The following is a 13385-nucleotide window of genomic DNA, read 5'->3' as shown; positions in this document are numbered from 1 at the left end:
CGCTCCAAATTCCCTCCTTTTGTCGTTGCTTCAGAGGGTCTCTGTCTACCTCGCTTACGCGCACCCCACCACCAGCCCGTCTGGCGTCGCCGTCTTCCTCTTTGTTTCTGGGCGCACGCGGTCAATCGCTCGCGCTGACGAAGAAGGCAGCGGAGGCTCGCTCTCGCGCGAAAAGATGATTGCTCGCCGCGCCCCTTCCTCCCTCAGTTGCCACCAGCCATTGCCGGGTTGGCTTCCCGCTTATTCGCCCCTCCTCCTTGCTGACTTTGCAGAGCCTTCCTTAGGGAGCAGTTTTCGAGGAAGCGGTGGCGGCCGTAGCATTGTTTTCCTCTACCCCTCATACATATACACACAGACCCTCTGCTCCCCACCTCGCTTCGGTCACCATGAATCCCAGTTGCGCCCGCTGCGGCAAGATCGTCTACCCAACGGAGAAGGTGAACTGCCTCGACAAGGTGGGTGTCGTGAGAAGGCACAAGCCCCGCTGAGCGGGTGGAGCGGGTGTTTTTTGAGTGGATGCCTGGGAGAAATTAAAGGGGAGGCCGCGAAGCCGAGGAGGGGGTGAGGAGCAGCGGCAGCCCGGACGCGGACGGATGGTGCTGGTTGCCCGGGAGGGGTTGGAGAGAGAGCTATCTTGGAGGACGGTTGGGGTGGAGTGGGGTAGAGATGTCAAGGGAAGGCCGGTCGGTGCGGAGCGTGTGGGCCTGGAGGGAGAATGGAAGGTGTGGGAGATTACCGGAAGGAGAGAGCAGGCCGGGCTGAGGGAAGGAAGCATGTGGAAAGCACAAAGGGGGCATTTTAGAGAGTGGCCAGCGCGGGAGTGGGTGGGGTTGAAGGAACAGGGCGTGGAAGGGTAAGGTACTAGGTGGCCTGAACAAAAGGCGGTGAGGGAGGGCGGGGGACGGTCGGCCGAAGGAACCTAGCGCTCGCTAGGAGTGGAGCTGAAGCAAGGTTTCTGGGTGTGGAGTAGCAGATTCCTGGTTGAGTTGAATTACATGTGCTTTTTGCGAATGCCCCTACAGTAGGGCCATTATTGCAACTTAAAAAGCAACGTAATGGTTTTGTGTGTGGGGGGGTATAAAGTGTGGGATCACCTGAAGAACGGGGTGGGGGGGTTGATAAGCTGAAAGCTTCATAGTTAGAAGGAGGGTAAGCAGAAGGGGCAGCTATTAAGGTTCAGATTATGTCTGTCGTGGGTTGTACAAGAAGGAAGACAATTTGGAACGTTTTAAAAGAAAGTTTGAAGAAAATTTGAGAAGCCTGCTGATCTCTAGCTACAGGTGTGCCTTACTGCGAGTAGACCTGCATAAGAAAGTATGAAATATATTCAACAGTTAGGTTGTTGGAACTGTAGTTTAGGGGAGGATGGCGTGGTAAAAAAAAAACCTGATATGATTTATCTGCTCAGTTTCTCAAAATTATGGATTAAAAGTTGACATCAGTTTGAATTGGGGATGTATTGAATAAAGACTGTGGATTTAGGGAACAAATGGAGGAAAGAGCAGTATCAATCTGCTTCTAACCAGGGCACACTACAGTTAATGTACGTACTTAACATTTCTGGCCTTTGAATGGTGATTATAAATATAGTATCTATAAGGTGAAGGGTTCTTACTTTTTTTGCAGGAATGTAACTTCAATAAAATAAATGATGTAGCCAGCCAAAACCAGTGATGGCAAACCTTTTAGAGACTGAGTGCCCAAACTGCAACCCAAAACCCACTTATTTATCGCGAAGTGCCAACATGGCAATTTAACCTGAATAATGAGGTTTTAGTTTAGAAAAAAACAACTCATTAACATCTTTTCTCTGAAAAACATCCCACAATAACAGAGGTTTCAATGAATCAAATAACTTTTTATTGAAAGGTAAAAGTTTGCATTTGGCATGCTTTTGATTAATGTGATTAATGTGACACTTCTGCTGTGGTTGCTCTGTTTGCGGGAGGGCAAAGTATGTGGGTCAGAGGGAGGCCAACTCCCTCTCCTTATGAGGAGACCTGGCTTTGTAACCAAAGCATCCTTAGTGATAGGATGGGAGACCACCAGGATAGGTCAGGAGGAGGGGACAAGGGGATGGGAAAAGGCAGCAGGGCTGCTGGTGGACAAGTGCTAAGGCAGGATTTAATAATAATAATAATAATACCACCCTTCTCCCGAAGGACTCAGGGCGGTGTACAGCCTATTTAAAAACACAAGACAAAACATCGATTAAAAATTTAAAATAATTAAATAAATTTGGCTCAATTTAAAACCCCACAAATTTAAAATACCCCAATTTAAAATTATTATGTTGATAGCCCAGCCTGGCGGAACAACAGGGTCTTCAGTGCGCAGCGAAACACCCGGAGGTCGGAGATCTTACGTATTTCCGGGGGCAGTTCATTCCACAGGGCTGGGGCTCCCACAGAGAAGGCCCTCCCCCTGGGTGTCGCCAGCCGACATAACTTGGCCGATGGCACCCTGAGGAGACCCTCTGTGGGAGCAAACTGGCCGGTGGGAGGCTATTGGTGGCAGAAGTTGGTCTCGAAGGTACCGGGGTCCTGTGCCATGGAGCGCTTTAAAGGTGGTGACCAACACCTTGAATCGCACCTGGAAGACCACTGGGAGCCAGTGCAGCTCACGCAGGAGGGGTGTCACGCGGGCACAATGAGTTGCTGCGCGGCCGCATTCTGGACCAGTTGGAGCCTCCGAGTGCTCTTCAAGGGGAGCCCCATGTAGACAGCATTACAATAGTCCAGCCGGGAGGTGACAAGGGCGTGAGTGACCGTCTTGCTGGAAAAAGTGGGTTTTAAGGGCACGGCGGAAGGCACTAAGGTCTTGGATTCTCCTTATCTCTGGGGGCAACTGATTCCAGAGGGTAGGTGCCCCCACAGAGAAGGCCCTCCCCCTGGGGGTCACCAGCCTACATTGATTGGCTGATGGCACCCTGAGGAGGCCCTCTCTGTGGGAGTGCATGGGACGATGGGAGGTCGTCGGTAGCAGCAGGCGGTCTCGAAGATAGCTAGGCCTGATGCCATGGAGCACTTTAAAGGTGATAACCAGCACCTTGAAGCGCACCCGGAAGACCACTGGGAGCCAGTGCAGCTCGCGCAGGAGCGGTGTTACATGGGAGCGCCATGCTGCTCCCGTCACTACCTGCGCTGCTGCATTGTGGACCAGTTGGAGCCTCCGGGTGCTCTTCAAGGGGAGCCCCATGTAGAGAGCGTTGCAGTAGTCCAGGCGAGAGGTGACGAGGGCATGAGTGACTGTGCACAAGGAATCCCGATCAAGAAAGGGCCGCAACTGGCGAATCAGGCGAACCTGACAAAAGGTCCCCCTGGTTACAGCTGTCAGATGTTCCTCCAAGGACAGCTGCATATCCAGGAGGACTCCCAGATTGCGAGCCCTTTCTGTGGGGGCCAAAGACTCGCCCCCAATAGTCAGTGATGGAGTCAACTGACTATATCAGGATGCCGGGAACCACAGCCACTCAGTCTTGGAAGGGTTGAGCTCCATTTATTAGAGAAGGTAAACTGGCACATCTGGGAAAACCCAAATCTGAGAGTTCCGGTTTTCCCTCAGTAAATCAAAACCCCAAATCCAGCCCCTGCACCAGGGGTGGGTTGCGACTGGTTCAGGAGAACCATTAGCGGAAATTTGATGTGGTTCCCCAAACCGTTAGTGACCTTTGCCTGGCCACGTCCCCGAACCGGTCCCTGCTCGCTCACCCGATGCTCGCCCGCCCCGCCCTGCCACTACTTGCAGAATCTAGCCCCGTACTTCTGCTCACCGCTGCTGGCAAAGATAAGGCCGAAGGGCACAAGTGGGCGGGGGAGGGAGAGCTGGTGGAGGGGTGATACCAGCAGCGGGTGGTGGACCGATGCGCGCGGGGAGGGAGGGGAGTGTGCGGGAAATTGTGGCACCGGAGCTCTTCCCGTGCGTTTCCCCCAGCTGGCCTGGCCTGCGAGGGAAGCACGCGGGAGATCCTACCTGCAGTTTACTCGTGAGCAACATTGGCCTGGAGAGGCAGGGAGAAAGGCCAATGGTGTTCACGAGTAAACTGAGGCTCCTAAGGGGGGGGGGTCGAGCTTCCCCGCCCACAACATCTTCACCTGAGGGCATCGCTGGCAGTCACTTCCTGCGCCTCCCGTCCCGTGCTCTTCCCACTGCTGCTCGGCCTCCTCGATGCACAGAGGCAGGAGGCAGTGGTTTCTTTCCCTGCCTGTGATCTGTTGCCTGCCTCTAATCTGCAGTTTACTCGTGAGCGTGGTGCTCACGAGTAAACTGCAGATTACAGGAAGCCGGCAGATCGTTGACTTACTCGCTCTGCTGCTCACCTGGCAGAGCGCAGACTGGCAGCTCCAGGTCGTCTCTCAGCTGTTGTGTGCAGAGAAAAACCTTGCAAAGTAAAGAAAAACTTCTGAGTGTAAGAAGTTAGTTGCCTCGCACTCCCTGCAAGCAACGGCTGAGAGACGACCCAGAGCTGCCACTCTCTGGTAAAATGTGCATCTCGCAGTGGGGCGCAATTTGGGGTGGCAGGTGGGGCAGGGGATGGGGGGAGCTCGGCAACCTTTGCAGCTGTGTGGGTACAAAGGTTGCTGTGTTGGCTCCCTTCTCCCTTCCGGCCAGCGCCTCCTGAAGCCACCGGCGTTGCATGCAGCCGCTGCGCTGGGACTGATAGGGGCAGCAGCAGCCCTCTCCTGTCTTTCTCCAGCTAGGCGGGGAAAAAAAGGAGGGGGACTTCACAAACAAAAGAGAATTCTCTCTTTTGGCACCGGAGCCGAAGCTAAAAGAAACTGGTGGGGAGAAAAAGAAAGAGAGTAGGAACAGGGGAAGGGCAATTTTTTCATTGTTTTAACTCTGTAGCAACATCTTTCTCTGCTCAGCAGCAGAGCTTTTTTTTTTTTTTAGGTTAGTCCCCTTCTTCCCGTGAGAGAGAAGAGTGGGGGCAGGGAGAGAAAAAGAAGGTGGCGCGGGATGGTGGTGGGTGGGAGCAGGGGGCGTCTTAGTCCCGGCCGGTTGCTGCTTCCTTGGGTCCCCTCAACTTTTCAGTCCCAGAAAGCGGCTGAAAAATGCCCTCCTCCATGCACCATTTTCTGTCCTTGCCTCCTTCCCGTTTTTATTTGATTTTCCCTTCCACCCTGAAAGGAGTTTCAAGCAAAAGGAAGCGGGGGGGGGGGGGAGGATCCGGGAGTGGGAAGGGATTGGGAAGAATGAGAACGAGGAGTGCTTCCCAGCTCAGGGAAGGCTTGGAGTCCAGAATCCAAAGTGCGCCTTTCCCCTTTTCTCTTGCTGAGAGAGAGAGAGAGAAAGAGAAAGAAAGGGAAGGAGAGAGAGATAGAAGAGAAAGAAAGAGGAAGGAAGGGGGAGAGAGAGAGAAAAAACCCCCTCTGTGCTATTATTTTTAATTGTTCCATTATTTATCATGTTTTAATATTTTACACTGTCCCTACACCTAAGTGATTTTACTGCCTTTCTTTTGCCCAGGGCTACCACATATTTTTCAGGGATTTACATGCATTCAAGGTCTATAGTCCAGAGCATAAATATGTGTGGTTTTTTGGTACATCAGGTTGCGTAAGTCCATCTTAATATGCTATTCCTGGTATGTGATGTTTTGTATACATACAGAGAAAGAAGCACTCTTGTGATCTTTGACTTTTAGGCTTGCTGTCAAACATCAGCCAAAATTATGACTGTTTTGAACAATATGCAGGTTGTATTTACACGAATGGCTATTTTATATATGAAATTATGACTGAAATATTTCTGCACCTATATTGGTTCTCACTGTCAGGAAGTTTCTCCTTAGTTTTAGGTTGCTTCTCTCTTTGTTCAGTTTCCATCCATTGCTTCTTGTTTTGCCTTCTGGTACTTTAGAAAATACATTGCCCCTCCCCTTCTTTCTGGCAGCCCCTTAAAAGCCTGTTGCCTATCACGCTCTTGGGCAAAGCACGTGAGCCATTTCCTCCTTTCAGTGGTCCATGAAAGTACAGCTATAGTATGTAGATAATAAAGTTGAAAAAAGGTGAACAACATTTTTACAGAACTATAGATATGTTGAGGCTGGGTGTGACAAGGAATGGCTGGGAAGGGGGGGGGCAGGCGAGGCACCCCTTGATGTGAGTGACATTGAGTTGGCCACGCCCACCCAGTCACATGACCATCAAGCCACACCCACAAAATAAGTCACGAAAGAAAGTTTGCACTCTTTTTCCCTTTGGGAGGGGTCTTAAGTAAATAGATTCCTTGGGTTGAGCAAGTACAGCAAGGACAAAGGCAAAATGGTCTGCTAAATTGGCCATGCCCACCCAGTCACATGACCACCTAGCCACGCCCACCCAGTCGGTCTGGTCCCCCAACAATCTGAGGGATTGAAGAATTGGCCCCCCGTTCAAAAAGTTTGAGGACCCTTGCTCTACGGCTTGTCTGGCAAATCGGCTGGTATCTGAGGGCTTTCTTGGAGCCCTTCTGCCTCAGGTGGCTGTGGCCAGGCGTTGTTGTGGAATTGGTGCAGGGGCCAGGCACTCAGAAGCTCGATGACCTGTTTGTCCACAATGATAGCATTTAATCACCCCTGCAGGCTGAGTGGGAGGGACTTCCGCAGGCTTTGAAAGTGGACGTTTAGCCAGAGTTCTCCGAGGTGGCTTCTCTCTACTGGGGCTTTGCGGAGGGGGTGAATTTCTCTATCCAGAGCTATGGACATGGTATACCAGTCCTGCAGTCACTCTGGCACCCCTCGGATGCCACATGCTTTCCTGACTTCTTGGTCAATGGCTTCTTTAAAATAGTGTAGGAGTATGCGGTCTGGCCAATGGACAAGGTTCCCTGCGACCTGTCTAAAGTCCCATACAAAGTCTTTTATGGGTCGGTTACCTTACCGAAAGCCCTACTAAGCAGGTATATATGAGTGCGCGAGCTGCACTGGCTCCCAGTGGTCTTCCGGGTGCGATTCAAGGTGTTGGTTACCACCTTTAAAGCGCTCCATGGCACAGGACCCGGGTACCTTCGAGACCGTCTTCTGCCACCAATAGCCTCCCACCGACCAGTCCGTTCCCACAGAGAGGGTCTCCTCAGGGTGCCATCAGCCAAGTTATGTCGGCTGGCGACACCCAGGGGGAGGGCCTTCTCTGTGGGAGCCCCAACCCTGTGGAATGAACTGCCCCCGGAAATACGTAAGATCTCCGACCTCCGGGTGTTCCGCTGCGCACTGAAGACCTTGTTGTTCCGCCAGGCAGGGCTGTCAATATAATAATTTTAAATTGGGGTATTTTAATTTGTGGGGTTTTAAATCGGCCAAATCTATTTAATTATTTTAATTTTTAATTATTGTTGTGTCTTGTGTTTTTAAATTGGCTGTACACCGCCCTGAGTCCTTCGGGAGAAGGGCGGTATAGAAATAAAATTATTATTATTATTATTATTATTATTTATTGGTTAATCTTTAGTGAGATTCACAGCCTTTGAGGCTGGTTAATAGCTCAGCAGCTCGAGTCCTAACCAAGGACCTAGGAACTGTTAAGGTATCGTCGGAGGATGTAAGCTGTTCCGAGTAAGGTGGTTTTTTGTAGAGTCAAAATGTTCAAGTCCGGCAAATTTAGAATTTCTAAATATCGGGGTAGCCCTTTGGGTATTGCTCCGAGGGCTCCAATTACAATCGGGACAACACACGATTTCTTTTTCCACAGTCGCTCAACTTCAATTTTTTTTTTTTTTTTTTAATTTGATTTATATGCCGCCCTTCTCCGGAGACTCAGGGCGGCTTACAATGCGCTAAGCAATAGCCTTCATTCTTTTGTATATTTTATACAAAGTCAGCTTATTGCCCCCACAAACTGGGTCCTCATTTCACCTACCTTAGAAAGGATAGAAGGCTGAGTCAACCTTGAGCCTTGGAGAGATTCGAACCAGCAGAAATTGCAGGCAGCTGTGTTAATAACAGGGTGCACTAAACCCCTGTACTATCAAGGCTCTTTGTAAGTCCCGGTACTTTGTGATTTTTTCTTGCTGCTTATCTTCAATTCGTGCATCACCAGGTATTGCAATGTCAATGAACCATACTTTTTTCTTTTCAACTATTATGTCAGGTGTGTTGTGGACCAAGTGCCTGTCAGTCTGAATCCTAAAGTCCCACAAGATCTTGAGTTTCTCATTCTCTAAAACTTTCTCAACCTGATGTTCCCAGTGGTTTTTGCTGTACTCAAATCCAAACTTCTGGCACAATTTCCAGTGAATGATTTTAGCAACACGGTCATGGCGTTGTAGGTAGTCAGTTTGTGAAATTTTGCTGCACCCACTGATCAGGTGGTCGACTGTCTCATCTTTCTCATTGCAGAGGCGGCATTTGCTGTTGGTGGTAACATGTTGAATTTTTGCCTTCATACAGTTTGTGGCTAGGTCTTGTTCTTGAGCTGCCAAAATAAAGCTTTCAGTTTCTTTTTTCAGTACTCCTGATCTTAACCAGTTCCAAGTTAGTTTCTGGTCAGCTTTGCCTTCAATACTTTTCAAGTATTGGCCATGCAGAGCTTTGTGTTTCCAATTTTCAGCTCGCTGCTCAATTACTTCTTTCTTATATTCTGCTTTTGTTTTAGTTGTCTTTAAAAGGCCTCCTTTATTTACTTCCTTAATCATTGGTTCTTCACTTTTCTGGATGTAATCATTCAAGCTGCATTTTTCTTCTTCCACAGTCTGCTTTACTTGTAGGAGTCCTCGACCACCCTCTGCTCTTGGTAAATATAATCGGTCAACATCACTTTTAGGGTGCAAGGCATGATTCATTGTCATAAGCTTCCTTGTTTTTCTGTCCAAATTGTCTAACTCCATCTGAGTCCAGTCAATTATTCCTGCAGAGTATCTAATCACAGGTATAGCCCAGGTATTTATGGCTTTTATGATGTTTCCTCCACTCAATTTGGACATTAATATCTTACGAATTCGCCGAATGTACTTGGCTGAAGTTAATTCCTTGACTTTATTATGCATTAAGTCAGAGGCTTCTAAAATCCCCAAGTACTTGTAGCCTTCTTCTGATTTTACTGCCTTTATCATTTCTTCATTCTCTAGTTCTATTCCATCCTCTTTTATGATCTTGCCTGCTTTGGTTGCTATTGTTGCACATTTGTCAATTCCAAACTGCATACCAATGTCTTGGCTGAATTCTTTTGTGTTTTCAATTAATAAATTCAGTTCAGCTTTTGTTTTACCAAACAGCTTCAAATCATCCATGTACATCAAGTGCGAGATTTTCAGTCCTTTCTTTGCAAGTTCGTATCCACAGTTCATCTTCTTCAAAATGATTGTCAGTGGTAGCATTGAGAGTATAAAAAGTAGGGGTGAAAGGGAATCGCCCTGGAAAATGCCTCGTTTAATTTCAACTTCACCCAGTTCTTCTTCATTAGCCATAAGTTTTGTTTTCCAGAGGTTCATTGAAGATTCCATGAATTTTTGTATGTTGCTGCTGATGCCTAATATTTCCAGGCATTTCTTGATCCAGCTATGGGGAACTGAATCAAATGCTTTCTTATAGTCTATCCAAGCCATGAACAGGTTGGTTCGTCTTTTCTTTGAGTTCTTTAGGATTAGCTTGTCGATCAGCAATTGATCTTTTGTTCCTCTTGAGTTTTTGCAGCATCCTTTCTGTTCTACAGGAAGCAAGTTATTTCTTTCCAGGTATCCATAGATTTGGTTTGCAATGATACCAGTAAGAAGCTTGTATGTTGTTGGCAAGCAGGTGATTGGCCTATAGTTTCCAGGGTCCTTTCCTTTTTCTTTATCTTTTTGGATCAAAAATGTCCTTCCAGTTGTCATCCATCCATCATTTTCAGGTGTTTTTAGGATCTGGTTCATCTGGGTTGCCAATCTTTTGTGCAGACTTGTAAGTGCCTTTAACCAGAAGCCATGCAGCTCATCCGGTCCAGGTGCACTCCAGTTCTTCACTTTTCTTGACTGTCTTTGCACCATTGCTTTTGTTATTTTCACGTCTTCCAGTTTATGCACTTTAATAGAGTCCTCAACCTGTTTGATCCATTTTGCATTTCTGTTGTGCTTCTTGTTGTTTTCCCACAAATTCTTCCAGAATTTCAGAGCTTTCTCTTTATCAGGCTTTTCATTTGTTGTTACTCCGGTTCCATTTTCTAAATTCTTATAAAACTGGTGCTGATTTGCTCTGAACTGTGAGTTTTCCTTGAACTGAGTTACTCGGTTTTCATACCTTTTAATCTTTTCAGCGATGGCAACAACCCTCTGCTTCAGCTCTTCAATTACTACTGCAATCTCCTTATTCCTTAGATCGTATCTTGCTTCCAGGCTGCTTTTGACCTGCTTGTTCTTTAGCTGACCTTGCCTTAGGTTCTTCAAGTTGCTCAAATCTCCACGTACTTTTTTGATCTTCAATTCTAACCGAATTTTCCACTTAGGCTTCCCCTTCTTGCCTCTTTGGTTCTTTTGTATTTTCAGCCCCAGTTCTTTGGTGGTTATGACAGCTGCTGCATACATCAGTTGGTTAGTTTTGGCTAATGTAGTGGTTCGAATAGTTTGCACAGCCTCATTGACCTTTTTTAGTACATTTCTCAATTCTTTCCGGTTCACTTGGTTCAGCTTTGGCAAACGTGTTCTTTCATCATCTTCCATTTGGTGCTTTATTTTTCTAGCTAATTGAGCACTATCTGTTGCAGAGCTGTGGAGTCGGGAGATAAATGTTCCGACTCCGACTCCGACTCCTCAGTTTTTTGTACTTCCGACTCCGACTCCGACTCCCCGACTCCGACTCCTCTGTATTAATATGCGAATGTATTTTATACATTCCTTGAAGGAAAGAAAGGCAACATACATGTCATTACCACAGGACTACTGGCTGGGAAGCCAACAGTCTACTGTATTGAACAGTTTAAGCAAAAGACAAACACAATGAAAACAACAAAGTTTTATTAATTTTTTTTTATTAATTTAATTAATCAAGTTGCTGGATAGTAGCAGCAGGCATAAACATCAGGAACAGGAACTTTACCAGTTCAAAAATACAAACCACATTATTTGGTTGTTTTAGAACAAAAACAAAGCTTATCTATATGAACCAAAAACAAAATCTGTAAAACCTAGAAATGGTTTATATTAATCTTGAAATGTAGTTATAGGCTTAGCAAATGCAAATCAATTCAATGTAGAGTTCTAAGGAAGAGAATTGCCTCTGCCAGATCCTCTTTCATAGAGGCTCTTAAGTCAGACTTTATTATTTTTAGGGCTGAAAATAATCTTTCGACACTGACTTGGGTGGGTGGCATTGCAGTAACTATTCTGGCCACATCACTAACGATCTCTGGATAAACAAGGATGGCTTCTTCAACAGTAAGTTTTGATGAGCGATCATACTTTTCAACTTCTTTTAGTGCTTTATAAAACTCCTGTTGGAATTTTTTTATTTGGACATTTACTGGTTCTGTAACGCTTATGCGACGTCGCTTTCCTTTAGCAACTTCCATTTTGTCTAAGAAGGAATCAGTCTAATTCTTCGTTTGAAGAAGATGATTCTGAGTTACCACTATTGCTTAAAAGAACTCCATCCTCCTGTGGAGGTATTTCAGGTCGTAATCCCTTCATGCGAACTGCTACATCATAGAGGGCCTTTTTCCCAGTAGCAATCTGTTTACTGTTCAATAAAAGTCGGCTCATTGGGTCGACATAAATAGCCGCTAACAAGATTTCATTTTCCAGCAAAAGACTCTCTCTTTTCATCATTGAAGATGCAATGCCCTCAGCTATTAACCCTCCATTTTTGTTCAGGCGATATAACAGGCTCTTCCATTCCAAGAGGAATTTACCCGGGGTTAGATCATCACATTGCAACCTCTTGGTGACAGTGAAGGGGTGAGAAAGAAGGTTCTCCAGCTCTTTTGTTTGTGTCCACTGGCTTGCAGTTAATGCAAGATTTTCATTGTCCATTTCTTCTATGAAGTCTTTAAGTTCAAGCAAACGCTTCACCATTAAATAAGTGCTTCCCCAGCGAGTTGTTTGATCCAAAATGGCTCCTTTTCCTGCACGTCTTTTCAAAATTGCATCTGTTTTTGGGGCCCTGGCTGCAACAGTTACTTGCCGTAATTTGCCAATTAATGTAGCTGCATGGCGATCTTTTAATCCATCTCTTATGGCAAGTTGCAGTGTATGAACAGCACATCGCATATGATGAATAGTAGCAAGCTTCAATGCTTCTTCAACAAAGTTGTCTAAAAAAATGTCAGCATTCTCTTCAGTTTCTAAACTTTCTCTAATACTTGCAGAGCTGTCTTCCTCTAAGTCTAATATCTGTTTGATACCTTCTTCATCTGCCTTCATCTTCTCAATTGTGCTCAACATGTTAGAAGCGTTATCTGTCACAACACATAAAATCTGTTCCTTTTTAATTTCAAAATCTTCTAGAACACCCTCCACTAACTTCTGAAGGTAATCACTGGTGTGATGTGCCTGAGTGTCCTTTACTCCGAGGGTCCGTGTTATTGTTTTGTTATTTTCATCCACAAATCTAACATTAATAGCGAAATAATTGACTCTGTGACGTGTGCATGCATCCATTTTAAGGAAGACAAAACGTCCTTTCATAACTTTCTGTAGTTCTTCCTTTTTACATTTGGCCTCCTCAATTATAAGTTTCCTTATACTTTCTCTTTCCAGAGAAACACCAAGTTTTTTTGCCATTTCTCCATTTAGGCCTAAAAAGGCTGTCTGTGAAAAGAAGGATAGTGGTACACTATTCTTTACTACCATTTCAATAATGTGGTGTTTGAATTTTTCTGGTGTCATCCTTATGGTAACTTTGTCAGATATAAAGAATTTTCTTATTTGTGATTGTTCTCCAGTAGATTTCTGAACGTTTTTTGTCACAGAAGTAGATGCAATGTTTTCATTGCTATCTTTCTCATTCACGGCTTCTAACACTTTGGGATGAAAACGCTGTAAGTGTCTTTTCAAATTTGATGCTCTTGTAGGTGCATTTTTATCAGGCCCACTGAAACTGCTAATTTTTGCATCACATTGTTTTTCACCATCATCATCTTTTCTAATACATTGGCACACGTAATGTTTTCCATCACTTGATAATGCAAAGCGCTCATAAACAGTAGACTTTGTTGTGTTTGTTGTTAGCAGTCTTTTTGCCATTGTTTAGGATGCCTCTTTCCCTAAAATATAAAATATGTTATACTAACTGGCATATAATTAGATTTTTAATATCAACATACACAGTCTTGTAAGTTGTACGTACATGGCTTTATACAAAGAAATAAGCTATATATCCCAGCACTAAACCTAGACATGATTTGTCCTATACAATATAAACACTTACAGTTGAATCCAAGAAGCTGTTCCACCAAGTTCTTCTAAGCCAGTGGTTCTCAACCTTCCTAATGCCGCGA

General features: G+C 45.7%; 1 protein-coding gene across 1 annotated transcript in view; it reads left to right on the top strand.

The window, feature by feature from the left end:
* The first annotated feature begins 328 nt into the window (after nt 1-328).
* The window catches only part of LASP1 (LIM and SH3 protein 1), a 375357-nt gene continuing 362300 nt past the window's right edge, over nt 329-13385 (top strand). Inside the window, exon 1 of the mRNA XM_070944361.1 lies at nt 329-455. Within this exon, the coding sequence (XP_070800462.1) occupies nt 387-455 (69 nt within the window). The 5' untranslated portion in view covers nt 329-386. The remainder of the gene's footprint in view (nt 456-13385) is intronic.

This window comes from Pituophis catenifer, unplaced genomic scaffold (genome assembly GCF_029215685.1).
Source record: "Pituophis catenifer annectens isolate HBS135680 unplaced genomic scaffold, rPitCat1.0.hap2 SCAF_5, whole genome shotgun sequence".
Lineage (NCBI taxonomy): Eukaryota > Metazoa > Chordata > Lepidosauria > Squamata > Colubridae > Pituophis > Pituophis catenifer.
The sequence above is the reverse complement of the archived record's forward strand: the minus strand, read 5'-3'. Positions and strand labels throughout refer to the sequence as shown.